General features: G+C 38.9%; 1 protein-coding gene across 3 annotated transcripts in view; it reads right to left on the minus strand.

The window, feature by feature from the left end:
* LOC115224025 (alpha-tocopherol transfer protein-like) overlaps positions 1-22,236 on the minus strand; it is a 54,792-nt gene that overhangs the window by 20,409 nt on the left and 12,147 nt on the right. For all 3 annotated transcript variants that reach the window (XM_036512954.1, XM_029794819.2, XM_029794820.2), the window contains exons 2-6: positions 15,180-15,473; positions 13,451-13,684; positions 8,056-8,132; positions 5,862-5,978; positions 768-878 (exon numbers count right to left, since the gene is read on the minus strand). In XM_036512954.1, coding sequence (XP_036368847.1) covers positions 768-878; positions 5,862-5,978; positions 8,056-8,132; positions 13,451-13,684; positions 15,180-15,321 — 681 coding nt within the window. In that variant the 5' untranslated portion in view covers positions 15,322-15,473. The remainder of the gene's footprint in view (positions 1-767; positions 879-5,861; positions 5,979-8,055; positions 8,133-13,450; positions 13,685-15,179; positions 15,474-22,236) is intronic.

Consider the following 22,236-nt stretch of genomic DNA (forward strand, 5'->3'; position numbering starts at 1 on the left):
TGATGGCTAGAGAAAGAGACGAACGCACCTAGGAGTCAGCCAGAACACATTTTCAGATACATAAACAGGAACTTGTCCTGGGTATGACACTGAACTGCATTCAGTGGGGGCGGGGATGCTCCAGTTGGGTAGTTCTGGAGTTGGTGGGAGCATGATGTCACCCCTTAATTACCATTACTCCCAGGTCCATTCTGACCTGGAAAGTAGTACCTGTCAGGGACCCATCTATAGGTTGTATAGAAAGAGTGAGCTCCTTAGCTGTGTTGAAAGCAGTCAATTTCGGAGAAGGAAAACTCCAAAACGAAGACCCTCTTCCAATATGTCCTAAGCCAGCAATGGAAGTGTATGGCTGATGAAACTAACATGAGGGGAATGTCCAATAACATAAATTCATACTATGGAGGCAATCAGTTCATGTTAGTACACATTCTGTTGCATGCAGAAATTGAGGGAATTGGAGCAACACGAAATGAAGTGCTTTGCTGAAAGACACACGGCACCGTGGAGTCCAGGAATTGAATCTAAAACTGTATAATTACGAGGCCAACACACTAATAATTAGGATGTATGCTTACACACACACACACACACACACTCTCTCTCTCTCTCTCTTTCTTGCTTTGACATACTGGTTTAGAATGAGAGTTCCTGACAGTAGGAGACACACAATAGCCATGATATACACAACACCTGTACATGTATATTTACACACAAACGCATGCTCATACTCTCACAGTATTTAGTTATCTTTGTGATGCATTTCTTACCCTTTTGACGATCTTCTCCTTGAGAAAAGGGCGAACAATGGAGAACAGAATATCAAACATGCTTGGTTCATGGATATAATGTATGCCCTTCAGACGTAATGGGAAGCACTCCTGCAAATAAGTAGTAGTAGCAGTAGTCGTAAAGATTAACGAGTTTAATTACACATTTACATACTATGTATTATATAGCTATACACACACACACACACACACACACACACACATATATATATATATATATATATATATATATATAAATGGAACAAAAAGGCAATAGAGTGCATTGAAACGTTTGGACAGATCGACAATACAAAGGCAGACATGAGAAACAACAATCAGAAGGACAGGCAAAAAAACAATGGTCATTCTTGGCTTTCTTTCACTGATCAAGTCCCAGGAGTCATGACCATTTCGGGCAGTTACACTTGAGATGGTTCGATCAAGTTGCCCCCCAAAAAGTCTAAGCTAAGAGCATTAGACCCCTTTGTAAGGAAGCTATCGAATGTGTATGGCTTTAAAGGCAAAAAAACAAATAAACAAAAAGAACAGAGAACATGGTACACAATTATGAAAGCAAACAACAAGAAATAACAACAGGTGTCTTTCGACTGAGAACGAATCAAATTGAGTTGGTGTGTATGAAGTGAAAGCCTAAAGGCAGGAACATGGGAGACGGACACAAGAGGTGTTGATGGTCGGCAATCAGGCCAAGAAAGAAAGATCATAGCTGGGTGGACACTGGTCACGTGGAAGGAAGAGAGATGGGTAGGGGGTGCAAGAAAAAGGAAGGAAAATGAGAGGGGGAATAAAAGATAGAGTAAGAGCCATGCAAAATTTAGATACATGCTTTCTATAAGGTAAGCACAAGGGTGTATATACGCCACTATATATATATATATAAATGGAACAAAAATGCAATAGAGTGCATTAAAACATTCAGACAGATAGATGATACAAAGGCGGAGAAGAGAAACAACAATTAGGACAGGTAAAAAAAGACAGGTCATTCTCGGCTTTCTTTCATCAGTCAAGTCCCATGTATACACACACACACACACACACACATATATATATATATACTAGCAGCAGCTAATCCTGGTTTCCCCCGGTCTGCTTGGTTGATGTGGCTGTGATCATTTTTGGTCAGGCACAATCTATAACAGCGTTTCTCAACCTTATTATTTCGGGTCCTCTTTTTCGATTGGAGACTCCAGCTGTATGAAAATTTCCTGACTCCCACCTTGTCAGAAAACAGCTTCAGGAGTCATGAAGAACGAATTTGTACATAGTCTGTTTCTGAGAGTTATTCTATTGGACCTCTGTTTAATCATTAAAACATTAGGCAATCTTTCAATACGGGAACACATGACTGTCACTTACAAACCACGTGTGTTTATTTGCATTTCTTAATATGGGATTGGGTGGAAAGGGGATCTTTTGAAGTCAGCATGAAAGCGAAAGTGACAGAGAGAGCGCGATTGTATAAGTGAAGTTCTTTTGAAGTTGGTGTGAAGTGGAAGAATTGATGTGCATGTGTGTGCGTGTATGTGTGTGAGAGAGAGCGCGAGGGACAAAGAGAGAGAGAGAGAGTGAGGGACAAAGAGAGAGAGAGAGAGATAACTAAAATTTTTTATTCACTTTTTGTAGTGAGTGAATGATAGAGAAAAAGTGAGAGAGAGAGGTTATGTATGTATGTATGTATGTATGTATGAATGGCTTCAGTCACATACACACGCAGGTTGTTATGTATGTATGTATACATACATAGATGTATGTATGTATACATAGATGTATGTATCTATGTATGGCCAAGAGAGAGTTAACTGAAATTTTTCAATTCACTTTTGTAGTGAGTGAATGTGTGAGTGACTGACAGAGAAAAGGAGAGAGAGGTTATGTAATGTATGTATGGATAGCTTTGGCTGACTGTCATCCTGTACTCCCCTTGTTGCTAGCGAAATGGTATATGCCGGCTGTGTGAGCAACTGGTTGTTTTAATGGCAGGGGAATTCCATTAGAAAAAGTTTTAATCAATTTTCTCGGTAACTATGGGGGCTAGGAAAAAAATACCAACCGCATTCCAATTTATGCACCCGTCTCCACATGTGTGCCATTTTTCATGCAAATCCACCCAGCCATTTGGCTGTGAATCTCAAGACAAGAAAGAATGCAACAATCGCCCATATCTAATTTATATTATAGAAATATATATATAATCATCATCATTGTCATCGTGTAACGTCCACTTGCCATGCTGGCATGGGTGGGACGGTTTGACAAGAGCTGGCCAGGCAGAAACCTGCACCAAGCTTCTGGTTTGGGCAGGAATTTTACAGTTGGATGTCCTTCCTAACACCAATCACTCAGCAGAGTGGACTTAGACTTTTTACATGGTACAAGCACAGGGGAGGTCAGTTTTGGCAAGGTTTTTACAGCTGGGCGCCCTTCCAAATACCAGCCACTTAACAGCATGGACTGGGTGCTTTTAAGTGACACCTGCTCTGACAGGGTCACCAAGTTCTTTCAAGACACTAAAAAAAATCTCTTTTGAGAGGGGAGGTTATAGTGAGACAGAGAGACAGAAACAGGTGTCTTGCTGTAAAGGGGTACAAGATTACCTGGAGGGAGGAAGGGAGAGAGAGAGAGAGAGAGAGAGAGAGAGAGAGAAAGAGAGAGAGAGAGATCAGGAATGAAGACAGGAACATGTACTGCCACAAGGGAAATACATGGTTACTCTACTTGAGGGAAGTGCAGGAGAAGGAGTGAGAGAGTGGGAGGCAGCAGGATGGAGATGGTGGCAAAGTGCCGGGGATACTCACAAGAGACGGATGAGAATATAAATGGCTGAGTAAAGGAAGAGAGAAATAAGTGGTGGCAAGTGCCAGGGGATACTCTTGAGGTTCGAATGCCATAATATAAGTGGTGGGATATTGCAAAGGAAGTGTGATTAAAGAGTGCAGAGGGAGAGACTGGCAAAAACCTGGGTATATATAGAGTTGGAGGAGGCGGGTGGCTACTGGATAGCAATGATACAAAGGAGCAGGGGTATGAGACAAGGACTGGGGAGTGAGAGTTAGGCAGAGGGTATGAAGGAAGAAATGTGTGGAAGAGATGTAAAAATGTAAATTGGTTTGTTGGGGTAGGGTGAGGGGAAAGTTTTCTTGTTAGGAGCAGAGAGGTCGGAGGGTAGCAGATAGCAATGATACAGTGAGACAGGACGTGTGGGTGGAACACACAGGTCAGGGGCTAGCGGAGAGCAATGATACAAGAGGACAAGTTTGGGGACTAAGAGGTAAGCATAATGCATGAAGTGGAAATGTAAGAAAAAGAAGATATGTAGAGATGTAGTTTCATTTGCTGTGGTAGAACGTGTGAGAAGTTTTTGGTATGTGTGGGTGGGGGACACAGTGCTTCTAGAACTCAGTTTCACTAATGTGGGTGGGTCTTCTCAAGAACTTCATATCACCAGACATCTTGGTCCATTGATCCAATATCCTGAGATCAGTCTTTACCACTTCATCCCACGTCTCCCTGGGTCTCTCTCTTCTGTGGGTTCCATCCACTTTCAGTGATCAGCACTTCTTCATGCAACTCTCCTCATCCATACGCATCACATGTCCAAGCCAATGTAGTCTTCTCTCTTGCATGCTACATTTGATTCCTCTTCTGCCCAAATTTTCTCTCAATACATTTGCATTGATGAAATAAGAGAAGTAAAGAAAGAAAGTAGCTGTTCAGCCCATGTTGCAAACCAACAGTCAACCAATGGAACAAACCTCGATTCTCCCTCTTCTTTATCTTGTCTGATCATTTTTTATACATTCTCACCACCACTGTGATTCCATGATCTTCAAAATGATGTTGAGATTACACTGTAACCTTAAACACAGTCTCTCTTGATAGCCATGCACCAGGCAAAGAGCTTTGTCCCTCTTTTCATATATATATTATCAGTAAAATGAAACGTGGAGTAATGATCCAAAAAGAATCAGTTTCTAATGAAATACACAACCGCTGTTCTCTATAATGAGTGACTTTTTTTCTTCATTTGTACCATGCAGAACCATCAGCCCCGTGCTAACATGGAATACAGACGTAGAAAGGTGTTGATGATGACGATGACATTTCTAACATAAGCACAAAGTTTGACATTTCAGAGCAGTGTTTCTCAACCTTTTTACCCTTAAATAAATTACATGTCTCAAGGAACCCTTGCACAAAAAATTTGTATACCATATCTTTCTCATACTTTTTTCATCATAGTTCATCTGGTAAATGTCATATATATATATATATATATACTAGCAGTATCGCCCGGTGTTGCTCGGGTTTGTTTCGACCCTTTAGAATTGGAATTTTTGAAAAGTAAAAATTTTGCATTATGTAGCTTGTTATTCTCTTTAAGTGAACATTTTTCTGGTTGAAATACACCGAAAAATGGCAACACAGCAGTCAAAAACTCGTAAAATATACGAATTTTCATAGAAAAAAGGCACCTTTTTGATGTAAATAATTTTTGGTGTTAACATGGTCTGATTCGAATTTTTTCTTTTACAGAAGGAAGAGCAAGCCTTCTATCATACTCTCAATTTTGGTCAACTTGCGCCACAGGGTCTCGGAGGAGATAGTGTTAGTTGAAAGCTACCAAACCTGCCATACACAGACAACTTCAGCTTTATATATATATATATATATATATATATAATGATCATGAAATTAGCATTAGCTTATCTCACTCTTTCTTGCGGAACCCCTAGGAACTTTTTGCAGAACCCCAGTTGAGAAACATTGTTTTAGAAATTAGTCAATGAAATGAAACCCAGTGCTTCAGCGATCCTATGTTTTATGAATCCTGAAGGGATGAGGATAGGTGACGTTGACTTTCAGTGCAGGTTCAACCTGGAATGTAAAAAGCAGGAGCAAATGTTACATTGACGATAAGGAGGTGGGAAAAGAGGGGGATAGGGAGAGGAAGGGAAGGAGAGGAGGAGATGAGGGAGGGGCAGAAAGTGGCGGTGGGGAAGGGGAAGCAGGAGAGGAGGGTGAGAGGGAGGAGGAGGAGGAAGAAGAGGCTACAAAGCTGATATACATTACTTGTATCATTGAAGTGACTTTCTTGGCATAAAACGGACTCAGAGCCCTCACTTGGACCCAACCCACATCCTTTAGGTCCATTATTGTTATGATACCATTCACTTGGGTTTCTTCATCCTGAAACAGACAGAGTGTGAAAGTCAGGATGAGGGCGGTGATGTTGGAGGACATGCAGTAGTAGTAGTAGTAGTAGCTGTAGTAGTAGTAGTAGTAGTAGTAGTAGTAGTAGTAGTAGTAGTAGTAGTAGTAATGTTGGTGGTGGTCTGGGTGAGGATAGTTGTGATTGTGGTGTGGTGTTGGAGGTGGTAGTAGAAGTGGTGGTGGTGGAAAACATGTGCAGCAGCAGTAGTAGTAGTAGTAGTATGAGCAGGTGTGGTGGTGGTGGTGACTGAAGGTGATGTTAGTAGTAGTGCTTGTGGTGGCAGTGTGGTTGTCATGTTTATGTTGCTGGTGATGTAGTGATGTTCATTGTAGTGATGGTAGTGAAAGTCCTGATAGTGGCAGTAGTAGTGGTGGTGGTGGTGGTAGTGATGGTGGTGGTGGTAGTGATGGTGGTGGTTGTAGTACCGTTGGTACTTAGCTCAAAATTAGCTCTGATTGAACAAGAATGAGCAGCATGTTCCAGTAGTGACCTTCCCATCTTATTCCATGACACAGTATACCTAAGACTACATTATTCAATGTGGCCTTCTCTGGCAGTAGGAATGATGGTAGTGGTATCATTGTTAGTTGTGGTAGTAGCAGTTGTAGCAGTAAGGGAAGATGTGATGATGGTGGTGGTTAGTTGTAGATGGTTGTCATAGTGATGTCGTTTTTGGTGAAGGGAGGGGGTGGAGGCAGCAGCAGTGGTAGAAATGAAAGCAGTATTAAGGGTAGTACATACACATGAACCCACATACAACCAACAAGAATGCTACTGTAGTTGGCCAACTTACAAGAAGCACCAGTCACTCACACCCTACTCTCTGATCTAACAAATAAAAAGTAATAATAATAATAATAATAATATAATAATAATAATAATAAAACAGGCACGTTGGATAATGGAATCCTAAACAATGTCTGCAAAACAATAAGAAGTGAAGGTCAGGAATGGAAAGCTTTTTTCGATCATAAATCGACTTCATCCAAGCATGACCTGTAGCTAAACAGTAACCCCACATATCTCTTTAAGAAGCCATTTACTGATTTTATAATAGGGACCAAATGCTGAAAAACCCTACATTTAAGAAAAGCCTCCCACATTTGCATTTAAATATGGGATAGTAAAGTATACAAAGAACCCAAACATCCATTGTAATTCTTGAGAGCTTTGAGATACAGATGTTGTCTCTTCGTGAATTCTAAAACATTTTGGATGAGGACATCATTCTTCAGAACTTCAGAAATTAACAGATATTATATTTACATTTATTTTTGTATGAGATTGCATAATTTATTCAGCAGCTTTAACCCTTTAGCATTTAAGCTGGCCACATCAGGCCCAAATATTCTATTCATTTTATGTTCAAACCAACCAGATCTAACCTTTTGCACCTACCCTACAATGTCATTCTAAAGATATACAACCACATCATTGAAATCTTGAAGCTAAGAAATGGTAAAATATGATTAATTCAAAACAATGTGGATAAATATGCATTTCTTTTGACAGAGTAATCTAAAAAGGTTTAAGAAATTTGAAAATTTGGTATCATTCCCTGATTGTGTTTCACCAGAAACAAGAGTTACCCAAATGTGAATAAGTGGCTCGAATCCTTAACTTAAAATTCTTACCTCATTGAAGAGGATTTGTTGGAATATGAAATTCCTCTGGTCTACCAATCCCATCCATTTTGATTTAGAGATTGATGATAACTTTTAAACTGATTAAACGGCTGTAATTAGGAAAATTCCAGATATATATTCCTTCAAAGTTAATGTTAATTAATGGCAGTCTCTCATAATCCAAGAGCATGATGCTTCTGCAATTTCTTGCTGAACGAACTTCACAAATGGTTTGCTTATCGTGACCCAATATTTGTGCCATGCATCTGCTCATTCCCTCCATACAACCGACATTACCTGAACAGGTGCAAGTGTACCAAAGTGCATCAGGTGTCGAAGTGATCACAGAGCTACGTAAGATGAAGTGTTTTGTCTCAAGAACAATAAAAAATTTCAAGATAATACATGGTATCACATAAACACTTACTTCAATCAATTTTGAAAGGATGACAAACCAAGTTTTGTACATATCAAAAAGTGGAAATGTCTCTGGGTTCCATCTGCCTGCAACAGATGAAAAATATCTCTCACTTGTATATACACATTAAGTAACTTTGAAACTAACAAGGATTGACAGGTTTCTCTGTTTGCATAAACCAACCATATTCATTATATTGAGTGCTATGCACTTTGACACACACCTCAGTGTGTGTGTGTCTATATAAACATATATGTATGTTGACGTGTATGTGTGTGTGTATCTAAAAAACATGAAAGAATAAACATGGGTTGTAAACTTGGAATTCCTTTATCACATCTGTTAAACATGTTTTGGGATTCAGTAATTAGATGATGCCACCCATCAGTGCAGTACATAAATATGTGTGTGTATTGTATTAATATATATCTATTATACAATATATATTGCATATATATATATATATATATATAATATAATATATATATATATATTATATATACATATGCATATATATATATGCATATATATATACATATATATACATATAATCATATATTATATATATATATTATATATATATATATTTAGATACATCTATATATATATATTATATAGTCTTTTACTTGTTTCAGTCATTTGACTGCGGCCATGCTGGAGCACCGCCTTTAATCGAGCAACTCGACCCCGGGACTTATTCTATCGAAATCTTTTGCCGAACCGCTAAGTAACGGGGACATAAATACACCAGCATCGGTTGTCAAGCAATGCTAGGGGGACAAACACAGACACACAAACACACACACACACATATATGTATATACATATATACGACGGGCTTCTTTCAGTTTCCTCTACCAAATCCACTCACAAGGCTTTGGTCGGCCCGAGGCTATAGTAGAAGACACTTGCCCAAGGTGCCACGCAGTGGGACTGAACCCGGAACCATGTGGTTAGTAAGCAATCATCATTTCATTGTTCGACTGTGGTCGAGACAATGGAATTTACCATGCTACGCCAGACTTTACGGTCCATCATAGCATTACGGAGGTCCTGTTGCTGGATGCCTGTATCCCTGGAGATTACATCAGGGTAGGAGAGTGTGCGCCCTCTGGTATTGCGAGTAGATGACTTCCAGAGGAGAAAGTAGAAAATTACTTCTTTTTCAGCTCTACAACAATTGTCCAGCAAACTGGACTCTCCTACCTTTCACAAGAGATGACACAGGTGGTAGTTTCCCATATATTTGCATTTTGGTTGGGATGGCGCTTCCACGAGAGATTTTGAGCTCTCATAAGGAGGCGAGTGTAGGTTCCATCCAACTGCCTCTCAAGCTTCTTTGATAACGTCCAGTTTCTGAGCATATGTAGAATTGGTTCGACTGTGGCTTTGATATTTCAAGTTTGAAGTCTCGACTTAGATTTGATGACCAGATCTTATGCATGTCATTACAAGCTGACCAGGCCATACCCTTTCTAGTTAGAAAGTCTTTTCCAGATGATGATATGTATGACCCAAAGATATTTATAATCAGAAACCATATTTAAGGGTGCATTGTTGAGAGTATGGATGATGTGCAATCGCGGGCAGCAGGGGGGTTTTTACAGGCACTGTTTATGTATTCAGTTTTGGCCTCATTGAGGTAAAGACCATACACAATTTGAGGCCTTGTTCAAGAGATTGTAAAAGAGACTGGGCAATTGGAGAGAGAATCACTGATAAGAGCGAGTCGTCAGCAAAGTCAGTGTCTGTCAAGTACTCAGTCTGGGTGTCTGGAACTTCTTGGTTTTATTTCAAAGCCCTTGCCAGAAGATGGTATCAACTGGCTTGTTCAAGAGATTGTAAAAGAGACTGGGCATGGAGAGAGAATCACTGATAAGAGCGATGTCGTCAGCAAAGTCAGTGTCTGTCTCAAGTACTCAGCTGGGTGTCTGGAACTTCTTGGTTTATTTCAAAGCCCTTGCCAGAGATGGTATCAACTGACATTACGTAGCACATAATCAACAACAATGATGAAAAGAAATGGGGCGAGTGTGTCTCCCTGCAGTATTCCGGCTTTGATAGAAAGATGATGTTTCTCCATCAGGGTTTAGATGGTTGAAGAGGTATCTGTGTAGAGGACCTTGATGGCAGAAATAATTTTGTCTGGTATCCCAAGCTACTTACCACACAGCCACTCCTGCGCCTGTATATATATATATTTATATACATCTATATATTTTTGAAAAATAAAAAATAACCAGTTACTCTTTTACTTGTTTCAGTCATTTGACTGCGGCCATGCTGGAGCACCGCCTTTAGTTGAGCAAATCGACCCCGGGACTTATTCTTTGTAAGCCCAGTACTTATTCTATCGGTCTCTTTTGCCGAACCGCTAAGTGACGGGGACGTAAACACACACCAGCATCGGTTGTCAAGCAATGCTAGGGAGACAAACACAGACACACATCAATATTATATATATACATATATACGACGGGCTTCTTCAGTTTCGGTCTACCAAATCCACTCACAAGGCATTGGTCGCCCGGGGCTATAGCAGAAGACACTTGACCCAAGATGCCACGCAGTGGGATTGAACCCAGAAACCATGTGGTTGGTTAGCAAGCTACTTACCACACAGCCATGCTGCGCCCTGCATATATAAATATAATATATATATATATATATATATATAATATATATATATATATGTATATATATTTATATACATACATAGTTTGTAGGCATGATGGGGGTGAGTGAGGGATGGTTAGAGATGAGGGTTGAGTGAGGGAGTGAATATAATGAATGAAGAAGAAGGGTTGAGGGATGGTTGGAGAGAAATGTATGTTAGAAGGAAAGTAGGGAAAGGTAGGTGATAACTGTAGAGGCTGGGTAGGAGTGAGAGCTGGAGGTAGTGACTGGTAGACAAGTGAGAGGAGTGAGTGATGAGACATATGAGTTGGGAGGCAGGGGAGAGCAAGTGATGACTGTCGGTACAGAAAGGAGAGCGAAAAGTAGGGGAATGCTAATGATAATACAGTATATGGGGGGGGGTGAGGGAAATGATATGAGGGTGAAATACTGGAGAAGACAAAGTGGGGGTATGATCTGAGAAGTGGTAAGAGAAAACTTAACCACCTGCTATTGCTCAATGGCTTGAAGATGTTCACCAAAAATAAGGCAGAACTGACAGTCTAGTCCAGTCTGTGTGGATTTTCTTCTTGTGTGAGGTTTTCAAGAAAGTATTTGAACTCTCAAAATGTGCTGCAATGGTGATGAGACAAGGAAAGCTTGTTAGGCCCGAAGGCATTTGTATGCCAAGTGATGAAATGATGAAAGCAATTGAACCTCAAACCAGTTAAAAATACCTGGGAATACTTGAAGAAGATGGAATTAAGCACAACGATACAAAAGAAAAGACAAAGAAAGAGTACCTGTGGTGAGTGAGAAAAATATTGGCTTCAAAGCTCAATTCCAGAAACATAATTTTTGCAATAAACTCACACACAGTCATAGTAGTTCAGTATGATGCTGGAATTCTAGAGTGAGAGAAGATGAGCTAAAGGGGTTGGACGAGAAGACAAGAAAGCTCCTAACGATGCACGGAGCCCATCATCCACGTGCAGACACTGATTGCCTAAACATGAAAAAGAGCAAATGGAGGAAGGAGACTGACAAGTGTGGAATGTTGCATACATATCAAACTTGGGAGCTTATTGAGATTCCAGTCCCAAAGTAAGGAAACCCAAAGTATGGTTGGTGCCATGAACTAAACATGCTTCAGATACACTCGTTTATTCTTACAAACCTGACTGTGGGATTTCCCAATCCAAACAGATCAGGTGCTTGAATATAACAAACCAGACCTATTGGTCATAGAGAAAGTGAAGCATGTGCTATATAATTGATGTTGTGTGCCCCTTTGACGCACGAATAGTCAAGAAAGAAGGTAAAAAAAAATAGACATATACAATCGTCTTAAGTACAAAATAGCCCAGCTATGGAAAATGAAGGAAGTGAAGACAGTGCCAATTATCATTGGATCCTTGGGGACAGTATCTGAAAGCATCAAGAGGAATATAAAGAAAACCAGAACAGAATTCCCAACAGAACTATTACAAAAGTTTTGGCTCCTTGGCACAGCCAGAATAATCAGGAAAGTATCAGATAGAAAATTGCTATTTTTAAATCTCACAACGAGAGATATTCAGCAACAGTACTTTGTAGTAAAGTTTGTTTGCCAACATAACATGGTAGTGCAGGTTTAGGACAAATGTTGCTGTAATTTAGCTCCAGGAAACATCGTCTGCAGCTGGCTATACAACACAATCTGTGTGCTTATATTTTCGAACAAGGGAATCTAGCATACCCCTCTCAGCTCAAAATAGCAATACACTATCACGGTGCATGCCCCCGTACTACTACTACATGTTTCATATATGATATACATTTCCAATATATATATATATATATATATATATATATATATGGAAAGCGGACGTTAAACGATGATGATGATGATGATGATATATATGTATATATACATGCATATATGGGTACAGGACATCAAAAAAACGTTGAACACAATGAAAGACGAAAACATAGAAACAAAATTTTTTTCAAACAACAAAAAAAAGCAGAGTACAAGACATACAACACAAGGAATATTCCCCTTCTTCAGTTGTCCCTGTTTCATCTACTCCATGTCTCGAAGGTGTGTATGTATATATATATATATATATATATGTGTGTGTCTGTGTGTGTGTTGTATGTACATGTGTTATGCATATATATTCCTTTATTCTTTTATTCGTTTCAGTCGTTGCAGCCATGCTAGAGCATCACCATTAGTTAAACAAATCAACCCCAGGACTTCTTTGTGTTTTGCCGAACTGCTAAGTTATGGCAACATAAATACACCAAACATTGGTTGTCAAGCAATGATGGTGGGACAAACATAGATACACAAACATATGCACACATGTATATATATATATATATATGTATATATATATATATACATATACCTATACATACATACATATATATATATATATATATATATATATATTTATACATTAGAGTAATTTGGGACTTATGAAAGGAAAGCTTTATATTATTAAGAACATATGAAATAAGGGCTAGCTGTAAGTCTGAAAAACATGCATGGTCATATAGAGGAAACTTATGAAAATGCTTTTGATAGGCAAAGGGTTAAGAACCACTAATTTAGAAGAAAGTGAGGCAGGCAGAGGGATGTAATTAGCTCAGTGGGAGGAACAAAAAAAACACAGTAGTTGTAGCACTAACAAGGTTTGAAACCCAAACCCTTGATCTTATGTTTTAATAGTCTGCCAATTGCTAGAATCACTTGACCAACCAAGGGAAGATCGTCAGAATCCCCTTTTATACAACTTACCTGGTTTGAGAACAATCACTTTACGTCCTTCACGATCTCTGTGCTCCAGAGCTGTGAGCAGGCCTGACCTCAGCACATGCTGTATTGTCGAGGGTTTCAGGTCAACAAACAAGTCTTTGTTCTCAGCCTTCATTCGGTAAAAATTCAAAAGTAGGCTAAATGCTCGATCATAGTCAAATTTCCTGGCACGGAGAAATCTGAGTAGAAATGCGTCATCTGTTCGGGCAAAGAGATCTGTCAATGATATTAATAGTAATAATAATAATAATAATAATAATAATAATAATAATAATAATAATAATATTAATAATAATAGTAATAATAGTAATAATAATAGTAATAATAGTAATAATAATAATAATAATAATAATAATAATAATAATAATAATAATAATATTAATAATAATAATAATAACTGAACTTGATATAGTTAGTTCTTAGAGTTTGTTCCTGGGTGCTGCATATCATTGCCTCAGTGTATCCTTTCAGATCACTTTTTCTTAGCCATCTCCAAGGACTTAAGAATGAATGAATAAGAAAATAGGTGGATAAAGAAAAGAATGCATGGAGAATTTCATAGGGATGTTGAAGATGAGACAGACAGAGAAAAAAGATGGCTGTGGATAACTAAAAGTGATTTAAAACTGGAAATGGAGGCTCTACTCTGTGCTGCCCAAGAGCAAGCATTAAGAACCAATTACATCAAATACAGAATAGACAACACATTGGAAAGTGCAAAATTTGTGGACAAAATGGTGAAACCCTATGGCATATTACCAGTCAATGTACACCAGGAGCCCAGAAGGAATATAAGAGATGTCATGATAATATAGCAAGGATTGTCCATTGGACACTTTGCAACAAGTATGGACTTGACAGAACAAAAAAAGTAGTATGAACATAAACCCGAAAGCATCATCGAAAATGATAATGCAAAGATCCTATGGGTATTTTATGATTCAGTGCGACCATGAGATAGAGAATAGGAAGCCAGACATAGTGTTAATTGGGAAAGAAAGCAAACGATGCTGGATCACAGATATAGCATGCCCAGTTGGCAACAAGGTATGTAGGAAGAAAGAAAAGTCGAGAGATATGACAGGTTAGCTTGTGGGGTTAAGCAGTTGTGGTCGATGAAAAAGGTGGTAGTAGAACCAATAATTGTCAGAGCCCTGGGAACAGTGAGTAAAAATCTTGAGAAGTACATGGAACAAATAGGGGCTGCAATAAGGGTGGGGACTTGCAGAAAAGAGCACTGCTTGTAAATTATATCATCATGACTGTTGTCATGACGATATAATTTACATTAAGTAACAAAAAACCACTTTGTGTATGTTTAGTAAAATGGTGTCACTAAATCTAAACAAGTTCTCATGCTTTTATTGTGCAGGATGTGTGGTGAGAAGTTTGCTCCTTAAATGCACAGATTCAGGTTCAGTCTGATTGCATGGCACCAGGCAGAAGTGTCTTCTGCTATAAGCTCGAGCCAGCCAAAGCCTTGTGAGTTGATTTTGTAGACGGAAACTGAAAGCAGCCTCTTGTATATATATATATATATATATGTACATGTTTGTGTGTGTTTATGGGAGTCTGTGTGTGTTTGTCCCCCACCAACACTTGTCAGTCAGTGTTGGTTTGTCTATGTCCCCATAACTTACCAGTTTAACAAAAGAGACCAATAGAATAAAAGAGAGAGAGAGACAGACAGATGGAATCAGAAATATCAAACCTTGCTGTTTGTTCACCATATCTCTGAGAGCTTGAATATCTCTTTCCCGCCATTGAGGTTTCTCGTTTAACTCCTTCTCAGCCTTCTTTATGAGTTCAGGAGTCAGGGTGCACAAATATTCTTTTTCTGGAGAAGATTCCATAACCAAACTACATTCACCTCCAAATATAACAATGTTTTCTTTTGTTTTTCTTTTTTTTCTTCTTTTAAGGGTTCCCTCTCTGTTGTTTTTGTTTATCTTTTCTTTTATTATTTCTTCATGTGTATTAAACTCGTTCCTTTCATCTATATGAACTGGGAGTAGAAATAAATAAATAAAAATGTAAATGAAAAATAATAACAAATAAGTAAATAAGAAAATTTATAAGGAGTTAAAAACAACTATTTTAAAAGCCTTTTGATACTGACTGCCATTAGATTGCCCCTAGTTCTATAATACAAACTTTTTATTTTAAAGTTTTCATCAAAATATCGTAGTTTTTGCTCCAAGCACCTGCTTAATAATATATGTATATATATATATATATAAACATTATATATCATCATCATCGTCGTTTAACGTCCGTTCTCCATGCTAGCATGGGTTGGGCGGTTCGACCGGGGATCTGGGAAGCCAGAAGGCTGCACCAGGCTCCAGTCTTATCTGGCAGTGTTTCTACAGCTGGATGCCCTTCCTAACGCCAACCACTCCGTGAGTGTAGTGGGTGCTTTTTACGTGCCACCTGCATAGGTGCCAGGCGAGGCTGGCAACGGCCACGGTCGGATTGGTGTATTTTATGTGCCACCGGCACGGAAGCCAGACAAGGCGGTGCTGGCATCGGCTACGAGTCGGATGGTGCTTTTTACGTACCACCAGACCAGGGATCCTGGCTGGTTCAATTCGATTTCGATTTCGCTTGCCCCAACATGTCTTCGCAAGCAAGGGGGTTGGCATGGGTGCCTGTTGTACGGTCAGATTGGTGTATTTTATGTGCCACCGGCACGGAAGCCAGTGGAGGCGGCAGTGGCATCGGCCACGAGTCAGATAGTGCTTTTTACGTACCACCAGACCAGGGAACCTGGCTGGTTCGATTCGATTTCGCTTGCCCCAACATGTCTTCGCAAGCAAGGGGGTTGGCATGGGTGCCTGTCGTACGGTCAGATTGGTGTATTTACGTGCCATATATATATATATATATATATATAAACATTATATATATAAGCATTATATATATATATATATATATATATATATATATATATATATATATATATATATATATATATATATATATATATATATGTATGTATGTATATATGCATGTATGTATGTATAACGTCATTTACTGCATCACCTGCTCTTTTTGTCCTTCTCTGTACATCAGTTAAATGGGACACTACTTGGCTGACCAGTTCGCGGAACACTTCCGAGACATCAGACTTGGCAATGACACCCTAGTCTCATGCCATTTCCACTCTACTGGTCATTCATTACAACACCTGTCTGTGTTTGGATTGTCTTTGCACAGGGGCCATATACATATATATATATATATATATATATATAATATATATGCATATATATATTATATCTATAATATATATGCAAATATGCCCCACTGAGTTTGTTTCACCATAACCTCCAGAAGAATGTGTAGTTTTTAAGGAATTTTTTAACAAATAAGCTTCAGATGGAGTAGGTTCCAATTATAGCTGAATTGTTGTGAATAAAATATACTCAGTGGAGTGGAGAGAGGAGTTTCAGAAAATTCACATGAGTTAGCTTTGTTTCCTGATAACTTTCTGAAAAATAGGCATTTTTAAATGAAAACTGTGAGAAATACCTTTCAAAATGAGTAAATTACAATTATATCAGAATTTAATATGAGAATAGTAAAAACTGGTCAGATTTCACACATACAGACATGCATTACATCTTCTTGTTTTTGAAAAATTTATCACAAAACAAACTCTGATACATTCAGAATCAACACCATCTGAAACATACTTGTAGAGAATTTGATTGACAAATATCCAGTTTTCTGAAAGTTATGAGGAAACAAAGACAGCAGTGCACACATGTGTAGGTAAAGTGCAGCAAACTCAGGCTGGTTACTCTATATCGTTGGCTATACAATACCAGAAATCTATAGTAAACGTGGATTATTTTAAATATGTGATGTATGTATGTATGTATGTATGTATGTATATATATGTACACACACACATTTACATATAGTAATTATTTTAAATATGTGGATTATTTTAAATATGTGATGTATGCATGCATGTATGGTATGTATGTATGTATTAAGGCGGCGAGCTGGCAGAAACATTAGCACGCCGGGCGAAATGCCTGGCGGTATTTCACCTGCCGTTACGTTCTAAGTTGAATTTCCGCCGAGGTCGACTTTGCCTTTCATCCTTTCGGGGTCGATTAAATAAGTACCAGCTATGCGTTGGGTTCGATTTAATTGACTTAATCTGTTTGTCTGTCCTTGTTTGTCCCTTCTGTGTTTAGCCCCTTGTGGGTAGTAAAGAAATAGGTATGTATGTATGGTAAGTATGTTTGTATGAATGTATGTATGTATGGTATGTGTGTGTGTATGTATTAGACATAGAAAGAGGCACAGTGCCCAGAACAGAAATTTTAGTTGGTGCTCCCACCCTAGGTAGAGTGACAGCATTGATGAATTGATGAACATCTGGAAATGATTGCCAGTGAAGTAAAGGAGAATCAATATTATCAACCATTAAATCTGCCAGCATTTGTCACCTTACTTCAGCATGCTAGCAATCAATACCAGGGTGTTAGTATTAACAGAGTTAGTACTTCTGTATTGAAATTTCATTACCGTCCAGTGTACCCAAGATTAGATTTTTTCAATTTGTCATGTTTTAAAATAAAAATTAGTAGGTTTTGAGTTGAGGATGATTTGGGTGCTATTTCTAGCAGGTTGAGTGACTCCATATTAGCATGATTTTTGTCAAGAGTTTGGACAGTGCTCCTAATTCAAACAAGCCCTCCCAATCTCTTTTATGCTTTTATTGTTTTACTTCTTTCAGTCAATGGATTGTGGCCATGCAGGGACATTGCCAAATGGGTTATAGACCATCGAATTCAATGCTCAATATTTATCGTTTTGGCTGACCCAGTGCCAAAATTTACATACATACATATGTCTCTCTCTCTCTCTCTCTCTCTCTCTCTCTCTCTCTCTCTATCTATCTATATATATATATATATATATATATATATATATATATACATATAATATACATATACATATATATATATATATATATATATATATATATATACATATACATATACATATACATATATACATATATATACATATATATATATACATACATGTATATACATATACATACATATACATATATATATATATATATATATATATATATATATATATATATATATGGCACCCATGCCAACCCCCTTGCTTGCGAAGACATGTTGGGGCAAGCGAAATCGAAATCGAAATCGAATTGAACCAGCCAGGATCCCTGGTCTGGTGGTATGTAAAAAGCACTATCCGATTCGTGGCCGATGCCAGCACCGCCTCGTCTGGCTTCCGTGCCGGTGGCACATAAAATACACCAATCCGACCGTGGCCGTTGCCAGCCTCGCCTAGCACCTGTGCAGGTGGCACGTAAAAAGCACCCACTACACTCACGGAGTGGTTGGCGTTAGGAAGGGCATCCAGCTGTAGAAACACTGCCAGATAAGACTGGAGCCTGGTGCAGCCTTCTGGCTTCCCAGATCCCCCGGTCGAACCATCCAACCCATGCTAGCATGGAGAACGGACGTTAAACGATGATGATGATGATGATGATATACATACATATATATTTTTATTTTATTTTATTTAGTTTCAGCTCACGATCTGTGGCCATGCTGGGGCACTGCCATGTGGTGTTGCTACATGATTTTACTTCACGAGTGCTTATTAGCAATTGCCATTTGGTGCATGAGAGAGTTCGATGCAGCTGCCCTCATCTGCACCTCCTGCCGTGAAGTTGGTTCATCTGGGACACCTGACAGGAAGACATCCAGTTTTATTTTAAAGACATCTGCATCCACCCCATGCAGGTCTCTCAGCTTCTTTGGGAAGATATTGAAGAGCTCTCTCTCACTCTCTCTCTCTATATATATATACACACATATACATATATATATATATATATATATATATATATACATGCATACATACATATATATCTACACACACACACACACACATATATATGTATATATATATGGAGAGAGAGAGAGAGAGAGAGACAGAGATACACATAGACATATATATATATGCATGACCTTCAAACGTTGGGCCACACAGAGGCAATGACGAAAGACCAAGACCTCTGGAGATATGCTGTGACTGCGAAGACCCAACAAATAACGTGAGTTCATGGCTGTTTCCTGCACCAGCTTCACATAGCAGCCCCAGCCCATCCAAAGTGCCTTGGGTCGCAGGACAGCCTGCAGTGCTTACCTTGGATCGTGGGGTGACCTGCTGTGCTTGAGGAGACCTATTGAGTCAGGTACATCAACATCAAAATAAAAATCAAATGGAATTGTAGCTGTGATACCCGTGCCAGTGACACGTAAAAAGTAACATCCAAACGTGGCCGATGCCAGTGCTAGCCTCCCCTGGCACCTGTGCCGGTGGCACATAAAAAGCACCCACTGCACTCAATATTTCTATGCCTGAGAACAAATTTGTTAGGGTTGTTTCCCCTTGACTGTTGATTCTCCTGTCAGCATTTTCCCCTTATCTCAGGGTAGGCTACTACACTCTCATTGCCTATGTCCCTTCTGTTGTCACTTATTTCTTCCCTACAATTCAGAATTGTTTATTTGCATTATGAGCCACTATTATTTGTGCCAGGTTGCAGCTATTGGAAAAGGTGAGGTGTACATTATGTTTATTAGATATTTTGTGGTACCTGTTATTTTTAGGAAAGTGTTTTTCTATCGATCTATAGAACAGTTTAGGGATGTTGGAAATTATCTGTTCCACGAGTGGATCAGTATACCACAATGTGGTCCTAGAAGTTTTAATCATTTTGGTATTTATATATACATTTATCTCAGGCGGTCAGATAGACAGATGGGTCGAGGGAAAGAGAGAGAGAGAAAGGGTTCCCACCTTCCTATTCACCATTCATTTATTTATTTATTTATTTACTTAGTCCTTTACCATTGTATTGGAACGGGTTTAATGATGGTGACCTCTTCAAAACTGCATCCTTCAAAACTTCCATGCTTCCTGAGATTCACCAACACTACACCTAACTCCGGACAGCAACTAGTTGAGGTCAGTAGCATATACTTATAAATGACAATACCCTCCACCTCCCACACAACACTACCAAAAATTTACTTCAGTCAGTTTGCTTCAAAGATGACCAAATGAATGGACCCTGATGAAGTTGCGCTGACAATATTGCAAAGCTGCATTTGCAATATTTGGGTAGTTGTTGCAGTGAAAACATGTATAAAGTAGGGCATTATAATATGCTGTACAGAACTATAAATTTTGTGGATCTACAAGTTTCCATACTGTTTATTCTTTTATATATAGACACACAAGTGTTATGGAATGGAGTAGGGGAAACCCCGGCTCATAGTGAGTGGAACCTCAGAAGTGGTAAAATCCAAGTGAGGTGTATACCGTTGGCTACTCTTCAGGCCCAGGATATCTTGATTAGATTAAAGCTACATTTTCGCAAAGAGGTACATGTTGACACAATGATTCATTCCCCATATTCCATTCCATAACTCTTGTATTCTTTTTCGCACACTTGGCAACCCTGGTTACCTACCAAGAAATATAATAGGAAGATTTTTCAGCTCATTGTTTTTTTATAAAAGAAAGAAAAAAAAGTCTACAACCATCTGTCTCAATAAACCACTGAAAGTTGTTTTTCTGTATTCATTACTACTTGCTCGGAGCTAACTATTTTCCTACACCATGCCAGTGGCACGTAATATGCATCATCCGAACATGGCTGATGCCAGCACCGCCTTGACTGGCTTCCATGCCGGTGGTACGTAAAAAGCACCAACCGATCGTGGCCGTTGCCAACCTCCCTTAGCACCTGTGATGGTGGCACATAAAAAGCACCCACTACACTCATGGAGTGGTTGGTGTTAGGAAGGGCATCCAGCAGTAGAAACACTGCCAGATCAGACTGGAGCCTGGTGCAGCCTCCTGGTGCATGGAAAACGGACGTTAAACGATGATGATATGTATATATATATATATATATATATATATACAATGGACTTCTTTCAGTTTCCATCTACCAAATCCACTCAAGACTTTAGTCAGTGCTATACAATGGGATTGAACCCACATGCACACATATACACAATGGGCTTTCACAGTTTCCATCAACTAATTTCACTCATAAGACATTAATCCTACCTGGAAGAAATCAGCTGTGGACAAGCCTGGAGAGGGAAGGATTCCACCAGCTTAGAAAGAAATGTGATTCCATCCATCCCAAGACATGCCATACATCATGACAGCACTCTACGACTCAAAAGTTAAGAGCTCGAGGAAGGACATGGAATGTCTATGATCAAACCGCAACAGTTACAGCTGAAAAGCCTTTGCTCATGATAGGTTTGCTCAATCAGAGTTGATCTGGAGCTACAAAATAAAACTACAACAGTACAATATAATATTAATTTCTAATATAGGCAGAAGGACATATATTTAGTAGAAGGTGGATGTAATCAATTACATCAATTCCAATCCTTGACTGGCATTTATATTTAGCAATTCTGGAAAGGATGAAAGGTCATCGCAACCCAGTCTAGATTTGAACTCAGAACCAAACACAGTCAAATGCCTGATGCTGAACCAATTTTACCAGCTGCCTCTTCTTTAAATATGATGCTGCACAATGACAAAAGGCCAATGTGAGAGTCTATGCATGGTCACTCGATTTGCTAGAAATACCAACGGCAGTTGAAATTCCTTCATATCACACCACAATGTATTCCAACAGAAAACAGCCATAACATGTGTACAAG

Source organism: Octopus sinensis, linkage group LG24, assembly GCF_006345805.1.
Source record: "Octopus sinensis linkage group LG24, ASM634580v1, whole genome shotgun sequence".
Lineage (NCBI taxonomy): Eukaryota > Metazoa > Mollusca > Cephalopoda > Octopoda > Octopodidae > Octopus > Octopus sinensis.